The 19301-nt window shown below is 46.1% G+C and overlaps 1 protein-coding gene across 1 annotated transcript; it reads left to right on the top strand.

Annotated features, from left to right (window-relative positions):
- Nucleotides 1-14749: 14749 nt before the first annotated feature.
- Nucleotides 14750-15465, top strand: LOC147958497 (uncharacterized). Its single transcript, XM_087537848.1, has 2 exons — nucleotides 14750-15004; nucleotides 15081-15465. The coding sequence occupies exons 1-2, from the start codon at nucleotides 14750-14752 to the stop codon at nucleotides 15387-15389; spliced, it is 564 nt and encodes a 187-aa protein (XP_087393974.1). The 3' UTR covers nucleotides 15390-15465.
- Nucleotides 15466-19301: the final 3836 nt, after the last annotated feature.

Genomic DNA, 19301 nt, shown 5'->3' with positions numbered 1-19301 from the left:
CTGAGTTTGCATTGCAATCTCGGTGGGACCGATTCGCTCTTTCGGTGAGACCGAAAAGTTACGATAGGGAAACAGAGAGTTTGCAACCCCATCGCGGTGAGACCGAGATCCCTATCGGTAGGACCGAATTGCTAGGGTTTGGTAGTGGCTAATGACAAGTGAAACTCGATGGTGTCGGATAGGAAGAATCGGTAGGACCGAGTTTGGCTTAGGGTTTAGGTCATATGTGGATATGGGAAAGTAGTTGAGGGTTTTGGAGCATATCACTAAGCACATGAAGCAAGAGGCTCATTAAGCAACACCTCATCCCTCCTTGATAGTATTGGCTTTTCCTAAAGACTCAATGTGATCTTGGATCACTAAAATATAAAATGAAGAGTCTTGAGCTTTTGAGCTTGAGCCAATCCTTTGTCCTTAGCATTTTGAGGGTTCCACTTTCACATCCATGCCATGCCAATCATTGAGCTTTCCTGAAATAATCATCTTGGAATAGCATTAGCTCAATGAGCTATATGTTGTTATGAATTACCAAAACCACCTAGGGATAGTTGCACTTTCAATCTCCCCCTTTTTGGTAATTGATGACAACATATAGATCAAAGCTTCGACAAATGATAATAAGCATGAAATATATTGTCGCTTTGAGAAGTATGTGATAAGTAAGAGCTCCCCCTAAATTTGTGCATATTTAAAATTTGCTTTGGACTGCAAATGCACAAAGAGTTAGAGTCATGGGTTACTCTTCCATGTCACATACATCTTGGTGGAGCGCTTAAAATGATAAGAATGAAATACATGCACTCATCACCAAGAATAGTGAATGATCACACAAGATAGATAGTATAATAGCAATAAGCAAGCATTAAGTGTAGCTTATGATCAAACACATGATCATCAATGTCTCACAAATAATGACGTAGTATCTCAAGCACTCAAAAGCAAACAAGTTTGAAAAACCACCAAATAAAGCAAGAGAGAAAAACAACACTCTCTCTCTCGAAGCTCGAAGCCTATGATCTATACATCTTCTCCCCCTTTGGCAACAAGTTACCAAAAAGTTCCTAGAAAATGCATAGTGCTAAATCGACGCTCAGGCTTGATCTTCTGGTGGTGGTGGAGTCCGGATCACTCCAAGGACGAAGGCTTCGGTAGATGCTGAAGTAGACGCTAGAGTTGGAGCTGAAGTAGACGCTGGAGCTGAGGCTGTAGCTGGTGCTGAAGTGGTGGCTCTGGTGTCAACAACTGGCACGGCAGATGACCTCGGGCCTCGTGGCACTCTGGAAATGGCATGAGTGGTAGTCCTGCCTCTCCTCTCCTGCATGTCCTCCTGGAGCTGCTCCACTGCAGACTGAACTTCCGTTACTTTGACATCCAAGTCATAGAACTTCTGTTCCATGATTCTCTCTAGGCTCTGCTGATTCTGAGTGAGGGTGGCCAGACTTTGCTCAATCCTCAGCGTGGATGCAATCAAGTAACCAAGCTTCTCTTGTTTAGTCTTCAAGAAATACTCAGATGCCTCCTCTTGAGTAGGCATCTTGGCAGCTTTCTCCTTCCTCGCCTTCTCCTTCTTTGCATATGCTTGGGCAGATGATGGCTCGTTCTCAGTCATGACAACTTGATTGTCCTCCAAATATGGACGGATGGGCAGGTGTTCCTTGTCCAATAGATATATGCCCGTGCCCATCTTGGAGTTGATGAGCTCCTGAATTTGAGGGGCATATCCGCAGCTCCTCTTCTGATCTGCTGTAGTCCTCTTGATTGTTTCCACTATGAGGCTCATCACCTTGAACTTCTGAGGCACATCAAACACATGTAGCAAGTTGATAGCATGGCCTCTGATCATCTTGTGATCTCCAGACTTGGGCAATAAGGTGTGCCTTAGTATCCAATTGATCGTAGGCAGTCCTGACAGAAGGTAATGCACAGACCCAAATTTGAAGGTGTCAAGAGCTTCATTGGGAATTTCCTTGTACATATTGGACATGGAGTTATGGTCCATCTTCTTCTTGGCATAGATATCCAAGTCATCATCTTGCTCCTCTGGGGCATTAATGATCTGTGCCCACTCAGCAACTATGGATTGGTACCTTGTACCCTCAGACATCCATGTGATCCTCCCATCTGGATAAAACTGTGCCGTGGAGTAGAACTGCATGATAAGCTCCTCGTTCCACTTTGTGAGCTTCTGCCCAACAAAGTCAGCTACTCCACAAGCTATGAAGCTGTCTTGCACTCCAGGATAGTGCTCCTCGGTTTCCTTGATATATTCCCAGTCGACCCATCTCATATCACATACAATGGGCTTCTTATCTAGCAGCACAGTCTCATAGAAATCTTTCTGCTCCTTGGTGTGAAATCTGTAGTCCACTGCTGTCCTTCTCCTTGAAGCATATGGGTCTGCTTCTCTCCATTTCCTCAGCCCTGAATCTCTCCTAAGCTTCATATCCTCAGCCACAGGATGAGCATCGTTGTGGTCTGGGATCTTGGGCTTTAGCTTTCTCAGGACATTCTCTTCCTCTTCTTCAGCAACAGTCTCAGGCACTGGGGCCTTGTTCTTCTCAGCTGCAGGAATGCTCCTTGTATTTCTCTTAGGCTTTGGCTTTGGAGCTGACTTGGCCTTGGAAGCAGCTCCCCCTGATTTTATGGCATCTCCCATTAGCTTGGGTGCCTTGGGCGCTGGTGCAGCTACCTCTTCTTCCTCTTCTTCTTCCATGATGGAAGCTTTGCCAAGCACTCTAGCCACAGTCTTCTTCATCCTTTCCTTCCTTTTCTTGCCCTCAGCTGCAACTGGCTCTATGGGCTTCTCAGTTGACATTCTGGCCTTTGACATTGGCTGGCTGCCTGCTGGCCTTTTGATTTTCAGACATGGCTTAGTGCCTTGATCTGGCTCAACTCTCTTGGAAGTGGCCTCTTCCTCTGCCACATAGTCCTCATCTTCGGAATCTGAAGTCCTCTTCTTCCTTTGTCTCGTGGCAGCCTTTGGCAAATTACTAGGAGTGCTCCTGCTGCCTTCATTAGATGAACTGGAGGGACTAGTGCCCTCACTCATCACCACTTGCTGCTCTGACATATTTTGGCTATCACTTTGATCAGACATGCTGCAAACTGACTGCTGACCCTGTGAATAGATTATAGATGAGGTAGAAAAGATGAGCATCACAAAATGCAGAGATTTTTGCAAAAGAATGATCCAAAAACTTAGTTTTAGTTTCCCACTGAAATCATCTCGGATCTACCGATTTTCAAACTTGGTGATACCGAAGCAGTTTTGGAACCTAAACTAGTGAACTCGGTAGGACCGAGTCACAGTTCGGTGGCACCGAGACTGCTAGGGTTTCACTGATTTCAGAAATCGGTCACACCGATAAGTAATTCTCGGTCAGACCGAGTCTCACTTGTGCAATGGCATAAGCCAAATCGGTGGGACCGAGTTTTTCAACTCGGTGGGTCCGGGATAGTTTCGGCGGAAACCTAAACCTAGAATTTTCGAATCAAACCTAATCTATGAGCGTTTTGACTGGATAGGAGCGTTTCAATCGTGGCTAGAATCAATATGATCACAATGTGCTAGGAATCAGATTGGGGAATAGCACAAAGATCAAGTCCATACCCTAGTTCGGCGGGGACTTGCTACAGCGGCAACGGCGGGGCAGAATTCCCGTTGACGGCGACGGAGACCAGCGACTGGAGGCTGCTGGCGGCGAGAAGACGATCCGGAGACCACGAGGGCAGAGCAGGCTATCGCACGGGCGAAGGGGTTCGGAGAAATTTCCAAAATTTTGCCCGTGACTATATATAGCCCGACCCTGTCGGTGTGACCGAGTGGAACAACTCGGTGGCACCGAGATTCATAACTGCAAGCAGTTACTGAAACTCAGTGTGACCGAAATGTTCAAATCGGTTGCACCGAGATCGAAAACCTAGATCAACTTAATGATCTCGGTAGGACCGAAAGTGGAGTATCGGTCAGACCGAGAATCATAAAGAGGTTTTGGAAGTTTAAGTCTATGACAAATCGGGGACTCCGAGCGCTCCTCACACAGAGTGGTTCGAATCTGACTTGATCAAATTTTGTGATGCAGCATGAATAGAGTTTGAGACGAGAACAGCATAGATAGCTAGAGGAGGTTCTTAGGCATTCTTGTCCATCCACTTGGCAAAAGAAGATAAAACCAAACAATCAAAACAACAAGTGGATGTCCTCGAATGAGTAAAATATGCAACCAGCATGCTCACACAATAAGATGGCAAATGAAATATGTGGCAAGGCATGCACAACCAATTCTAGCATCTATCAAGCAATTTGCGATGACTAGGTCATCTATATATGAGTATATTGACTTAGGAGTCAAGTGAGAACACTTGATCATAGGTCATACTCATCGTTTAAGCTCAAGTGGGGTTACCACTTTTACATAAAGCATTGTTTTGTTCACATCTTTAGAGTTGCTTTAGCTCAAGTCTTAGAGTAAAGCTCCCCCTAGATGTGATATCCCCCCTAAGAGGGATGAACTAACCTTGGGTTTTGTCGATGATGACTTCATGTAGATATTGAAGATGTGGATGCTCAATGTTGATGTAGATCTCTTGGAGCTATCCATTTGAGTGAATTGCACTTTCAATACCTACATGGGTTAGTCCCACAAGGAACAAGCAAGGATATCCATAGACATAGAGTGATGCACACAAAAGATGATGTCCATGAAAACTTTTAGATTACCTTGTCCCTTGTCTTACCAGCAAGAGGGTTTGTGACTCCTTGAACTAGTGCAGGATGTGGAAGTTGATTGCACTTGTTCTTGCCAAAGTGATAAGAGTGAAGTATGTTGGCGGAGTCACCCTCAAGAACTCTCTAGTTCTTCTTCTTTTGGATCCACACCATCTTGATGGGAATCCTTGGAGTTGTAGTCGTACTTGATGAAGTTGAACTTGAAGTAGTCTTGGGAATCCACTTGACTAAGGTCTTTGGAGCTTCTTCAAATGCATCAATTTCCTCTTGAAGCTTGTCCTTGCCTTTTTGCTTGTAGTCTTGTGGTGGAAGATCATCTTGAGCTTGTGTCCCCTTGAAAGAAGTATACTTCTCTTGTTGAGGGACAAACTTTGTCTTGGGGTATTGATCTTCTTCCCACTCAACTCCATTGGCATTGAACTTTCATTCAAAACCAATACCTTGATTCTTCCGGTGCATTCCTTGCTTGCGCACAATTTCCTCGAATTGCTTACTCCCGGCAAGGCTTTTGTACACTCCTTTCTCTATAATTCCCTTCAATAAGCTATTTTCTTGCTCAAGTGTAACTTGGCTAAGAGAATCATTAGTGGAATCAAGAGAGCTACTAGAAGTAACAATATTGGATTTAGCATGATCATTGTTACTACTAGAGGAAGAATCTTTCTTGTTACTAGACTTGACTTGAGGCATGTAAGTGGAAAAGAGTAAACGCTTGGCAATGTAAGAAGAACTTTTCTTGCGGAGATCATCATTGATTGCCTTTAAGAACTCATGCTCTTGCTCAAGATTGAGCTTTTCAAAGCGTAATTTCTCATGAGCTCTTAAAAGTTCTCGATGATCTTCGAAGATGGTTTCATGAGCTAACTTAAGAGTGTTTAGTTCTTTAGTTAGGGCCTCAATCTTCTCCTTATCATTGTCATTCGTTTTATCTTGATTAGCATGTTTAATTGACATTTCATCATAGTATTCATCACTAGAGTTGTCACCAAGCAAATCATCACCTAACAAGTCATCTTCATCACTATTGAAATCAACATACTCGGGGTGTGTTACCTTAGGACCTTTGGCCATGAAGCATCTTCCAATTCCTTCATTTGGTGAGTCAAATATGTCATAGGAGTTGGTTGACACAAGTGCTAGACCGGCAACACCTTCATCTTGAGTATCTTCGGAGCCGGAGTAATAACTTCTCTCAGAGTGGCTGTCGGAGTCGGAGCCGGATACCCATTCACCAACATGAGCTTGATGTCTTCGTCTTGTGTAGCTCCTTAATGATTTTTCCTTCCTTTCCGAATCCTTGCTTCTCCGTGAGTATCTTCATTCATAACGATCATCTCTACTCCTTCTCTCTCTTGGTGGTGATCCTTTGCTTCTTCTTTTTGGAGAATCTTCTCTTCTCTTGTAGGGAGCCGTACACTCATTGGAATAGTGTCCGGGTCTTCCACAATTGTAGCAGTTTTGCTCTCGACTAGAAGATCTTTTGTCATTGTAGGACCTTGATTTGGAGCTTCTATCTTTGCTTCTACTCTTGTAGAACTTGTTGAAGTTCTTCACCATTAAGCTCAATTCTTCATTGAAGTTTTGTTTCTCACTTGATGATGTAGGGGCTTCACATGAGGCTTTATAGGCACCACTTTATTTGTTGTGAAGTTCCTCTTTATTCTTAAGTGACATCTCATGAGCAACAATTCTTCCAATCACCTCTGTTGGCTTGAGATCTTTGTAATTGGGCATCATTTGGATCAATGTGCACACGGTATCATATTTTCCATCCAAGGCTCTTAGAATCTTCTTGATGATGAATTTATTGGTCATCTCTTCACTTCCTAAGCCGGCAATCTCATTTGTGATGAGAGCAAGCCTAGAGTACATTTCAGCGACACCTTCACCATCCTTCATCTTGAACTTTTCAAGTTGGCTTTGAAGCACATCCAACTTGGATTCCTTGACGGAGTCGGTACCTTCGTGCATATCAATCAAAGTGTCCCAAATTTCCTTTGCATTCTCAAGGCGGCTGATTTTGTTGAATTCTTCGGGGCACAATCCGTTGAAGAGAATATCACAAGCTTGAGCATTGTATTGCAACATCTTCAACTCATCCGCGGTAGCTTCACGGTTTGGTTCTCTCCCATCAAAGAAGTCACCTTGCAAACCAACACACACAATAGCCCAAACAGCGGGGTTATGTCCAAGAATATGCATTTTCATTTTATGCTTCCAACTAGCAAAATTAGTAACATCAAAGTAAGGACCTCTACGGTGATAATTTCCCTCGCTAGACGCCATACTCTCCTAGGTTGTGAAACCAAGGCTATGACCACCAAAAGCTATGGAGATCAAAGCAAATGGAGACCAAAGCTCTGATACCACTTGTAGGATCGAAAGTATGTCTAGAGGGGGGTGATTAGACTACTTGACCAAATAAAATCTTAACCTTTTCCCAATTTTAGTTCTTGGCAAATTTTAGCTAATTTAGGACAAGTCAAGCAATCATCACACAATTCAAGCAAGCATGCAAAGAGTATATAGGCAGCGGAAAGTAAAGCATGCAACTTGCAAGAATGTAAAGGGAAGGGTTTGGAGAATTCAAACGCAATTGGAGACACGGATGTTTTTCCCGTGGTTCGGATAGGTGGTGCTATCCTACATCCACATTGATGGAGACTTCAACCCACGAAGGGTAACGGTTGCGCGAGTCCACACAGGGCTCCACCCAAGGGTAATGGTTGCGCGAGTCCACACAGGGCTCCACCCACGAAGGGTCCACGAAGAAGCAACCACCCACAAAGGGTCCACGAAGAAGCAACCTTGTCTATCCCACCATGGCCATCGCCCACACAGGACTTGCCTCACTAGCGGTAGATCTTCACGAAGTAGGTGATCTCCTTGCCCTTACAAACTCCTTGGTTCAACTCCACAATCTTGTCGGAGGCTCCCAAGTGACACCTAGCCAATCTAGGAGACACCACTCTCCAAGAAGTAACAAATGGTGTGTAGGTAATGAACTCCTTGCTCTTGTGCTTCAAATGATAGTCTCCCCAACACTCAACTCTCTCTCATAGGATTTGGATTTGGTGGAAAGAAGATTTGAGTGGAAAGCAACTTGGGAAGGCTAGAGATCAAGATTCATATGGTGGAATGGAATATCTTGGTCTCAACACATGAGTAGGTAGTTCTCTCTCAGAACATATGAGTTGGAATGGTGTGTGTGTTCTGATGGCTCTCTCATCGAATGAGAAGGAGGTGGAGGGGTATATATAGCCTCCACACAAAATCCAACCGTTACACAGTTTTCCAATCTCGGTGGGACCGAATTAATAAACTCGGTCGGACCAAAAATGTAAACCTAGTGACCGTTAGAGATTTTCGGTGGGACTGATATGCAACTCGGTAGGACCGATATGGTTAGGGTTTGGGCATAACATAATCTCGGTGAGACCGATTACACAAACTCGGTGAGACCGAATTTGGTAATTAGCTAACCAGAGAGTTGGTCAGGCAAACTCGGTGGGACCGATTTGCTCTTTCAGTGAGACCCAGTGGAACTCGGTGAGACCGAAAAGTTACAAAGGGGAAACACTGAGTTTACATTGCAATCTCGGTGGGACCGATTCGCTCTTTCGGTGAGACCGAAAAGTTACGATAGGGAAACAGAGAGTTTGCAACCCCATCTCGGTGAGACCGAGATCCCTATCGGTAGGACCGAATTGCTAGGGTTTGGCAGTGGCTAATGACAAGTGAAACTCGGTGGCGCCGGATAGGAAGAATCGGTAGGACCGAGTTTGGCTTAGGGTTTAGGTCATATGTGGATATGGGAAAGTAGTTGAGGGTTTTGGAGCATATCACTAAGCACATGAAGCAAGAGGCTCATTAAGCAACACCTCATCCCTCCTTGATAGTATTGGCTTTTCCTAAAGACTCAATGTGATCTTGGATCACTAAAATATAAAATGAAGAGTCTTGAGCTTTTGAGCTTGAGCCAATCCTTTGTCCTTAGCATTTTGAGGGTTCCACTTTCACATCCATGCCATGCCAATCATTGAGCTTTCCTGAAATAATCATCTTGGAATAGCATTAGCTCAATGAGCTATATGTTGTTATGAATTACCAAAACCACCTAGGGATAGTTGCACTTTCAAGCGGCCACGTGGAGGCCCATTTGTCCCGGTTCATAGGCAAACCGGGACTAAAGGTATTGGGCTTTAGTCTCAACCCTTTAGTCCCAATTCCAGAACCGGGACCAATGGGCCTCTGGAACCGGGACAAATGGGCCTTTTTCTACTAGTGTGCTTTCTAAATATATTGTTAGAGATTTGACATGCAATCGAACACGATGAAGAACCAAATCAAACATAAGGACACAAGGATTTAACGTGAGAAATCCTCCAACACGAAGGAAAAAAAAACCACGGGCTCTAGCCAGCAAATCTTTGCTATATCGGGGAAGGTTACAAACGTTGGGGATTTAAAACTGACCAACTTATCTCACGCGGTGGGTTACAATGAATATATATAGTAAAGGTGACCTACGTCAACACTAATCTGTACCACGGGGTGGCTTGGCCCCCCTTAGCGTTATTAAAAAAAGTGTGCGTTTGCAAATACCAGCTTGCTAGTTTCTTTTTTTCGCGAATATGCAAGATGTGTATCTTTTCATTGATAGAAGAGAGTACAAGCCTGGGGTTGCAACGCTTACAAGTCCATGTATGCACTACGCATGGTGTACAAGCGTGGGAGCAGGCTAGAACAGGGGGTTTGCTCAGCCCCAACACAAAAACAGGGAACTACGCGTCGGGGATGATGTTTTGTAACCCAATGGCGCCCGCCTTGACCCAGAGGCATGCCTCGTCCTTGATGGTATCGAAGATGAGGGTGATTGATGGCCTGGCTTCGTCAAAGATGCATGCGCTGCGGTGCTTCTAGAGCCACCATGTTGTCAGGATGATGAGGGAGGACATGCCCTTGCTTATGGAGGCCGGCGCATGGTCGAGGAAGGAGCTCCACCAAGTCTGAAATGGCGTGTCGGGGTTGGGGAGGTTGATCATCATACAAGCCCAACCAAGGATCTCGTGCCAAACCTAGCGAGAGAATGAGCAGCCTGCGAGGAGGTGGTGCATGGTCTCCTCCTCTTGATCACATAGTGCACAAGCGTCCTCGTGTGGTAGGCCGCGGCGTGCCAGCCGCTCCGCGGTCCAACAACGGTCTTGCATGGTCAGACATAGGAAGAACTTGACCCGAATGGGTGCCCAAAAGGTCGCCAAGTGAGGCGCCAATGTGGCTCTTCACAAGCACCGATGAATAGTGTCTTGTAGCAGGAGCTCGATGAGTATGTGGCGGAGGAAGTCCATCGCCATCTAAGCACGTCTGGCTCGGAGGAGAGGTGGGTGTGGTACACTCTACGCCAGAGCTCGACATATTGCACCATGGCGGCCGGCCCAAGTGCCCCACGGATGTCTTGGACCCAAGAACACAGGTATAGACCATCCCGCACGCTACGCTCCTTCCGTAGACATTGCGGGACGAGCACACAGACAAGCGGGGCAATCTCGGCCGCTGATCGTCCATCGATCCAGTGGTCTGTCCAAAACCTGCAAATGTCCCTTGCACCAAGCTACCAAGTCGTGGAGACCCTGAAGATGGCGCTCACGTCCGCGTCGTGAGGTATGTGGAGGTGGCTCCAAGGGCCTGTAAGTGCATGGACCAGGATTTCCAAATCCAACCAATTAAGTTGGTAATAGTGCAGTATCTCGTGTGATGTGTCTTTTAGGTGCGAGTTACATCCCATATGGCATCTCACCTACCACTCTCCACTCTACGCTATATAATGTCACCATATCTTTCTCCTACACAACAGTACATTACATACACATCGAGCTAGGAATGAGATGCATGAACGACCTTGTGCTGCTCGATCAACTACACGCATGTATAGCTAGCTAGGGATGAGGGGCATCAAGAATATTCTGAGCACCACACGGCCATCACCAATGCAACCAGCAATGAGGACAAAATTACTGTTCTGACCTATAGGGCTAACTAAATCCCGATTTGACCTCGTTTCAAAATAAATTTCGTTTCTGACCTTTTTCGGTGACGCCAAGATCCCTGGCATCTGGGTTACGAAGCAGACGCCAGGGACCCTGGCGTCTGGCCCCTGGCCTGCACTGCCCGCGTGCCCGTTGACCTGCTGACGTGGCAAAGGGGCCAGACGCCAGGGACCCTGGCGTCTGGCCCTGGTAACAGAATAACCCTTGGGGAAAGTGTGTGGGACCCACCCCACACATTTTCCCCAATCCACAACCCGAGCTTGAAGAACACTTGGAGCTCTCACACTCTCTCCTACCCCTCAAGCTCCCCCTCAAATCCTCTCCAAAAGGTACATCCCTTAGGTGGATCTTTCCATCACTTTGTTGCTCTTGTTAATCTCCCCCAAATCATCCAATTATTTTTTGTCAAATCTTGTTATTTTGGTTGCATTTTATACATGTTGGTGGAACCCTAGTTCATGTTTTCTCCCTTATGTTAGTGTGAATGGCTTGGTTAACTTTGATAATATAGTGCTATGCATGGTGTGTAGTAGGAATATATGCTTGTTGAGTAGAAATATTGGGGGTTAGGGTTAGTTAGTGATTAGGGTTAACTTTTCTTAGTGTGTGTTAATTAGTGATACTTTTGTGGACATCACCAATAATTTAGTCTTGATATGATTTGGATAGAATTAGATGTATTTGGATAAACACACCAATTCTCATTGAAGTCTTAAATCCATTCATGTTATTTTTAGATGGAGAGACTTGTTAATGTTCATTACATGGACAAGGAGGCATTCTTGAGTAACAATGCCGACACGGGTGAGGAACCATTGGTTTTTGATACAAGCCCTAGCTATGAGGATGTTGTTGCAAAAGTGAGACAAGTCTTATAGTGGATGGACACCAATGTTGATGTTAAGTTAATAGGAAGGTATGATGTTGGAGTTGGATCCAAATCTCGCTTGAAAAGTATGCCTATCACCTCGGATTTGCATTGGGATGTATACAAGGAAAAAGTATCCCAATCGGAAGACAAGACACTTGAATTGTTTGCCACCAAGGTTGAATCTCCTCGGTTTACCATTGATTTGAACCGGCATGTCTCTTCCCCAATGGATGACATGAGCGAGAGGACAATGGTGCCACTTGTTGAGCATATGGTTGTGGTTGATGCCCCCAATGTTTATCCCCCACCACGTCCCCGTGTACCATCTATCAAAGCAAATGAGGTTGAGTTGTATGCCCCCAATGCTTCTAGCCAACCACCAACTAGCCAAGCAAATGAAGTTGAGGTGATTGCTAGTGACGAAGTAATTCAAGAGGATGAAGATGTTTATGATGACGACGAAGAGCAAGAGGAAGGGTTTCATGGTAATGATGTTGGTGACTTGGATGCGTACATAGCGCAAAAGGACATGGATCGTGACTTGCCTTTTAGGCGTCAATATGCGTATGACTCGGATGACGAGGGACCAGTTAAACAGTTGGACGAGGATGGATTCACAAAGGAGGAGAACCAAATCCACTTTGAGCTGACGGGCTTACAAAAAAGAACTCACTTGTTTAAAGATCTCAGCCTTGCCCATAAAGCTGTTGTTGACGGTGGAATGAGAATGACGGCGATTGAGCCAACACCATGCCCGGATCCAGGAGAACCAAGGGTGGAGAATGAGGACGAGAATGCTTATTTGAAGAAAGGATTGAAGTTTCTGAGCTTGCCTATGCTGAAGTTTTGGTTGGCTGACTATGCCATTCGAAACCATAGGCCAATTTATGTTGAGCACTCCGACATGAAGTTGCGTTACACCGTGGTGTGTGAGCAAAAGGAATGCACATGGAAGGTTCGTGCAAGAAAGCTTAAAGAAACCGAAGAATGGGTGTTGAAAAGTTGTGATACCACTCATAGATGCAAACCGCCATCGAAACGACTTAGAAAGACACACCGTCAACTCACATCTGAGTATCTCGGATACAAATGGATGAAAGACATAGCCTTTGATCCCACTGTGAAAGTGAGGTTTCTCATGCGGACGGTGAAAAAACAATTTGGTTATGAAGTCAAGTATGGGAAGGCATGGAAGGCAAAGGAAAATGCTATTAGGATGTTGTATGGTGGTTATGAAGAAGCATACAACCAGCTCCCAAGGTTGTTGGCCGCGATTGCACATAGGAACCCGGGCATGTTTCATGTGGTCGAGGATCACGAGGGAGTGTTCCACCGTGCCTTCTGGAGTTATGGACAATGTGTGGAGGCGTTTCAGCATTGTCGTCCGGTCTTGTCTATAGATGGCACGTTCTTGACCGGTAAATATAAGGGCACACTAATGGTAGCAATGGCGCACTCATCAAACGACAACGTGTTGCCGTGTGCATTTGCTTTGGTGCCTTCCGAGCACCAAGACAACTGGGAGTGGTTCATGGGTCATGTTAGGCACAACGTGATTGGGGCTAGGGAGGTATGCATCATATCGGACCGGCGTCATGGCATACTCAAGGCAATGGACATTGTTATTCTAGGATTTCCAAAGCTTCACCACAGATGGTGCATGAGGCATTTCGTGTCCAACTTTTACCGGGCATGTAAGAGCAAGGAGCTCAGCAAAGACCTTACCCATGTATGTGTGGCCTTCACCACCCAAGGTTTCGATGCTCGGTACAACAAACTCTTTGCAGCGGTGAACGAAGGGGGAAAGAGTTCTTAACTAGGAATTTAAGCGAGAAGCACAAGTGGGCACACGCTCATGACGATGGTGGTTGGCGATATGGCGACATGACGAGCAATCTCGTAGAATGTTTCAACAATGTGTTGAAGGGTGCTCGTGCATTGCCGGTGACTGCAATAGTGGAGTACACCTTCTTCAAGCTTAATGAGTACTTTCAGAGGCATTCTGAAGAGACTGCAAAATGGATAGGTGAAAAAAAGGATTATCCGGAAAAGGTTGATGAATGGTTGCAGTTACAAGCAAGCAAGTCTTCACGGCAACAAGTTATCATATTCGATAGACTTGAAATGATCTATCAAATTGATGAGCCAGGTGGCACAACACGAGACGGTAGACAATATGGTGGTGCTGCATTTGAGGTGAAACTGAAGACTCGGTGGTGCCAGCGCGAGAGGCCTAGTAAGTATCATTGGCCATGCTCGCATTTGATAACGGCGGCGAAGGCGAGAAACATACATGTTAATGATGGAAAAACCGTGAGGATGCAAGAGTTCCATGTGGAAGCTACTAGGTTGACATGGGCGCCAAGATTTCACCCTTTCTTGGACCAATCATAGTGGCCTGAGTACCATGGCCCTCATATTAGGCCAGACCCTCTTCTGAAGGTGGAGACGAAGGGTAGAAGGAGAACTACGAGGTTTAGGGGTGATATGGATGACCTGGCTGGATACACTGGCATGAAACAATTTGGTAGCGGTCATTTCATGGAGGCTCCTGACACTATCAACTGTGGGGTGTGCGGTGAAGGGGGACACAATGAGCGGACATGCAAGAATAAGAAAACCAGAAAAAGAAAAACAAGTCGTGGAGGCGGCACCGATGGTGAACGAGGTGGAAGAGGTGACGGTGGTGGTGGTCGAGGAAGCACAAGTGTCAGAGGTGGTAGTGGTGGTCGTAGAGGGAGCACAAGTGCTAGAGGTGCTAGTGTTCGTAGAGGGAGTACAAGTGCTAGAGGTGGTGGTCGAGCTAGCACAAGTGCTAGAGGTGGTGGTCGAGCAGGCACAAGTGCTAGAGGTGGTGGCCGAGCAGGCACAAGTGCTAGAGGTGGTGGTGGTCCGAGAGGAAGCACAAGTGCTAGAGGTGGTGGTGGTCGTAGAGGAATGGTTGATAATGGATCGGCCTTCGGTTATTTGCTTAATCCAGATGGTTGATCTAATAATAATGGTATATTATTTGTTCATACAATTCCTAGCATTTATTCATTTACTGTATTTACGCATTTACTCTCTTTATGTCTTGTGCTAACAATTGTTCTTTTTGTAGGCATGGCTTCATCCGGTTCCAGGACGAGGTCGGCGTGCGCGGACCAAGAGGACATGCCGAAGACGTGGATGGAGGCCAGTTTGGACAAGGAGAAGGAGAAGGATGTGCCCACACCATCATGTTGGTGTGGTGATGTTTGCAAGCTGAAGGTGTCCACTGACCGCAACAAGTCATGGACAGAAGGTAGAAGGTTTTTCGTGTGTCCCAACTATGCACATGATCGTCGAAGGCCAACTAACGCATATGACATACCATCGGTATGTTAGGTGTACATACAAAAAACATCAACAAGTTGTCACTCATATGTCTAACAAAAACATGGTTTATATGTAGTCCCCTCCTCCACTTTGCAAGTACTTCACTTGGATAGATCACGAGGTACCAAAAGATGTCCAAGAGGACCAACGTCGAGATTGGTTACGGAGGCAGCGCCTATTCGAGGAGTCCTATGCACGGGGATTGGAGCGGGAGCGTCGTGAGAAGGAGGCTCGTGAGCGCAAGAAGCGTGAGGAAGAGAGGGCACGCAAAGAGAAGGAGGATCGTCAAGAAGAGAGGGCAAGAAAACTTGCAAGGGCTCGCGATGCACAAGAGGAGGACGAGGCACGTGACAAGAAGGGAAAGTGGCCCAGTACTACTCAGTAGACAAATGGAAAAGGCACCGACATCGATGATGGACTTTCGAGACTTTGTGTGTGATGAACTTGTCATTCGAGACCTTGCGTGATCATGAACTATTTATGTCATTCGACACATCGTGTGTGATGAACTTGTAATTCGAGACTATTTGAGATTATGTGCAAACTATGTTCGTCATTCGAGAGTAGTTAGTATGCTTTGTTCATATTTTTGGTTGAGACTAGCATGCTTTGTTCATATTTAACAGTGTGTGCAATAAGTTGCTAAGAAAAAACATTAACAACATACACTAGTGTGTGTGCAAAAACACCAGGTCCACACCCAGACGCCAAGGTCCATGGCGTCTGGGTCCTTATCTAGTTTGGTCCTTGGCGTCTGGCTCATTTTGGTCATGCAAAAGACCAGACAAATGCCTGATGTGTCTGATGGACACCCCAGACGCCAGGGACCATGGCGTCTGGCTCATTTTGGTCACGTAGAAGACCAGACAAATGCCTGATGTGTCTGATGGACACCCCAGACGCTAGGGACCATGGCGTCTGGCTCTCACACCCAGACGCCAAGGACCGTGGCGTCTGGCTCATTTTGCTCACACAGGAGACCAGACAAATGCCTGATGTGTCTGATGGACACCCCAGACGCCAGGGACCATGGCGTCTGGCTCCCACAACCAAACACCAAGGACCGTGGCGTCTGGCTCATTTTGCTCACGCAGGAGACCAGACAAATGCCTGATGTGTCTGATGGACACCCAGACGCCAAGGTCCATGGCGTCTGGGTCCCTAGCATTTTTGCAGTTATCTGTCTGATGGATAAGATTCGAGTGGATAAGATTCTTTGGGCCCACCTCTACCCCTCTCATCCATTCTCCACCTCTACCCCTCTCATTTCATTCATATCCACCCACTCTCACCTCTAGCCCTGCTAACGTCACTCCCTCATCCAGCACCCTAACCCCCCTCAAATCCAGTCGACCCCCAGATGCCAGAGACTGTGGCGTCTGGTCACCTGACTTGAAGCCAGACGCCAAGGACCCTGGCGTCTGGTCCCCTGGCTTAAACCAGACACCAAGGACCCTGGCGTCTGGGCCCCTGTAATCTTGAACTTGCTGTTTGATACAAGAAGATAACACATATATATTCATATGACAGGTTCATACAACACAGATTATAGCTCATTTCACAGAACTTTCACCACGACAAATTCTTGCATACAAACGAGAACAAGTTCACGGATTTTTCATCACGACAAATTCAAGCATAGATAAGACACCAAGTGCATACATAAGACACCAAATTCAAGACAACCTAAGAAGTTTTTACCACAACACCAAGTTCATGCATACAAACGCCACCTAGTTCATTCACTTCCAAACAAGAAGCTCACTTCCTCCTTCCTCTCTTCGCAATGGTTGCAAGTGTAGGCTCCTCCTCTTCGCTAGCCTCTTCCTCCTCTTTGTTGTATGCCTCCTCCTCCTCTTCGTTGTATGCCTCCTCCTCCACCTCAATGTTGGTCTTATATCTTTGCATTCCTCTTGGGATAAGCTGATGAGGATACTCCGGACTATGGAATTGTGTGTTCCATGTCTTCTTTCTACCTTTCTTGCCTGGTGTCTTAGCTATGGCTTTGCCTTTCCTAGAGCGAGCATTGCCTTGTGTCGGTTGTGTAACCTGTGATGGTTGTGGAGCATCAACATCATACTCATGATCCTCTTGATGTGTTGCATCATACTCATGCTCCTCATGATGTGTTGGCTCCTCTTGATGTGCTGGCTCCTCTTCATGGAACTCCTCCGTGTCCTCATCGTTCTGGAGATAACGCCGTCTATTAGCTGTGGCGGCGCGGCTACCAGGTGCATACACGTCAGTGGACTGAGCACCATGGCAAGAAAGCATTGCTGCCATCTTATGAAACCGCTTCTTGAACTTCTGCAACAACACAAAATATGCTATGTTATGAGATGCAAATAAATAATCCGTGAAAAGAAACTTTTATAATATATTGGTCACACCTCCATCGTGCTCCTAAGAGTCCTCTCAGATAATGCACCACCAGGTGGATGACTCGGTGCAACATTGGCATCGTTGACGCACAGAAGCAACTCTCTGCCCTGTAATTCATGAACACACCAAACTTATGTATTTGAAAGAAGACAACATGATGCAAGTATGTTAGAGTAATAGGTCAAACAGACTACCATTTCGTCATGCATCGGTACGTAGTTAACATGAGCCCCTCTGGTGTCTCTCACACCCGTGTTGAAGGTATGATAACCTTCTGCAGTCTCCGGTTCTTCAGACACCAACTCCGACCACTCCTCGTGAGTCCAACCTGGCTTCAGCTTTAACCGGTAACGATCCGCATACCACACTTGATACTTCTGATATGCTAACTGATTGTGAGGTCTATTCTCTGATTGCACTAGTGTGTCTCTTTGATTCCAAATTTCTATCCATGCACGGTGTTTGTTTGCCCAATCTGGTATATCCTAATTGTTCCTTCGATCGAACCTACAAATGATGCACGGGACAAAGCATTAGCAAACATTGACTTATTCAATGCTCTACTACATACTCAAGGCATGCTTGCTTACCGATGCAGAGATAGCATTTCCTCCTTGCTCTCCTCAATTGGAATACCTTGTCTTCTTCCAAATTGTCTTGCCACACGGTCTACAAAGTGCCACTCGACTGCGAAGAAGCATATCATTGGGCACCTCGCCCGCCAAAGATGGCTATCACACGTGCACATCTCATTAAGATCAAAGTCATGATCTTCCACATAAGGCAACCAATATACCTGCAAAACAAAGAGATACATTGTTAGCTACATAAGTTTTATTCTTGACTAAATTTTATCTCATCGAACTTCTCAAAACCTGCTCAGCAGTCAAGGTGTCCAGCTCGTTCATATAGCACTTTATCGCACATGCGAGCTTCCTGTGTAGACTGTCACTTGTTCCCAATAGTAAGCAAGCGTAGGGCGCCGATATGGATCATCATCATGCAACCCGTCATGATTACCCCATGGGTTTGCCATGAGGGGGTTCTTTAAATCGGGTCGTCCAACCGGGATCCGCTTCCACATCCACACGGATAGGCTCCAAACAAACCCAGACAATGAGGATGTATCTCCCTTTCTCCGACACGCCAAGTCAAGCTGCAATCAAACAAACATGTTAGATATGGAGGCGCATGACAAATGCAAGATAAATGGTTGCAAATATCTCTTACCTGACGATACAAATATGCTAGTGTGGCCGAACCCCAGCTATACTGGGTATCCCAGTTATTGAGTAGCTCCAAGAACATCCAGAGGGCTGAGTTCCCGGTTGCATCTGAGAAGACTACCTTGGTTAGTACATACCAAAGATAGGCCCGCGCGTACTGCTGCACAACCACGTCATTGGCATCCTGAGGGCACGGATTGGTGTTTCCTCTGACCATTTTTAGCCAAGAATGCCTCACTTTCGCGGTATCGGCCTTGCCTTCCTGAGGGCCCTCGGGTTGAACGCCAATTAAATCGGCAGTCCGTTCTCGCCAATTACCCACGCTGACACGACCGGTAACAGCTTGTCCGTTGATAGGAAGGCCGCTTATCATAGCCATGTCCTGTAGGGTCATCGTCATCTCCCCACATGGAAGGTGGAACGAGTGAGTCTCCGGCCTCCAACGATCCACAAGTGCGGTCAGCGCCGCGTGGTTCACCGGCGGAGCGCGTCGCTTAAACTGCAACACGAATGGGAGAAGACCCAATCTCCGAATGTAAGGCTCATACCGCGGGTCGTAATCAAAGTCATCAGCGGAATGACACCTCATGCGCATAGCAACTACAACCTGCAAATAAAGTGATGTTTTAATAATCAATACAAGAACACAGATGAGAAACAATGAAAATTGACCCACTCTTGCTTCTTAC

The sequence above is a fragment of the Triticum urartu genome, chromosome 7A (genome assembly GCF_056163025.1).
Source record: "Triticum urartu cultivar PI428250 chromosome 7A, HENAU_Tu73, whole genome shotgun sequence".
Taxonomy (NCBI): Eukaryota; Viridiplantae; Streptophyta; class Magnoliopsida; order Poales; family Poaceae; genus Triticum; species Triticum urartu.
The sequence above is the reverse complement of the archived record's forward strand: the minus strand, read 5'-3'. Positions and strand labels throughout refer to the sequence as shown.

Coding starts and splice junctions, on each gene's coding strand:
- LOC147958497 (XM_087537848.1), top strand. CDS start 14,750: ATGGCTTCATCCGGTTCCAGGACGAGGTCGGCGTGCGCGGACCAAGAG. Junction 15,005..15,080: donor ACGCATATGACATACCATCG/GTATGTTAGGTG, acceptor GTTTATATGTAG/TCCCCTCCTCCACTTTGCAA.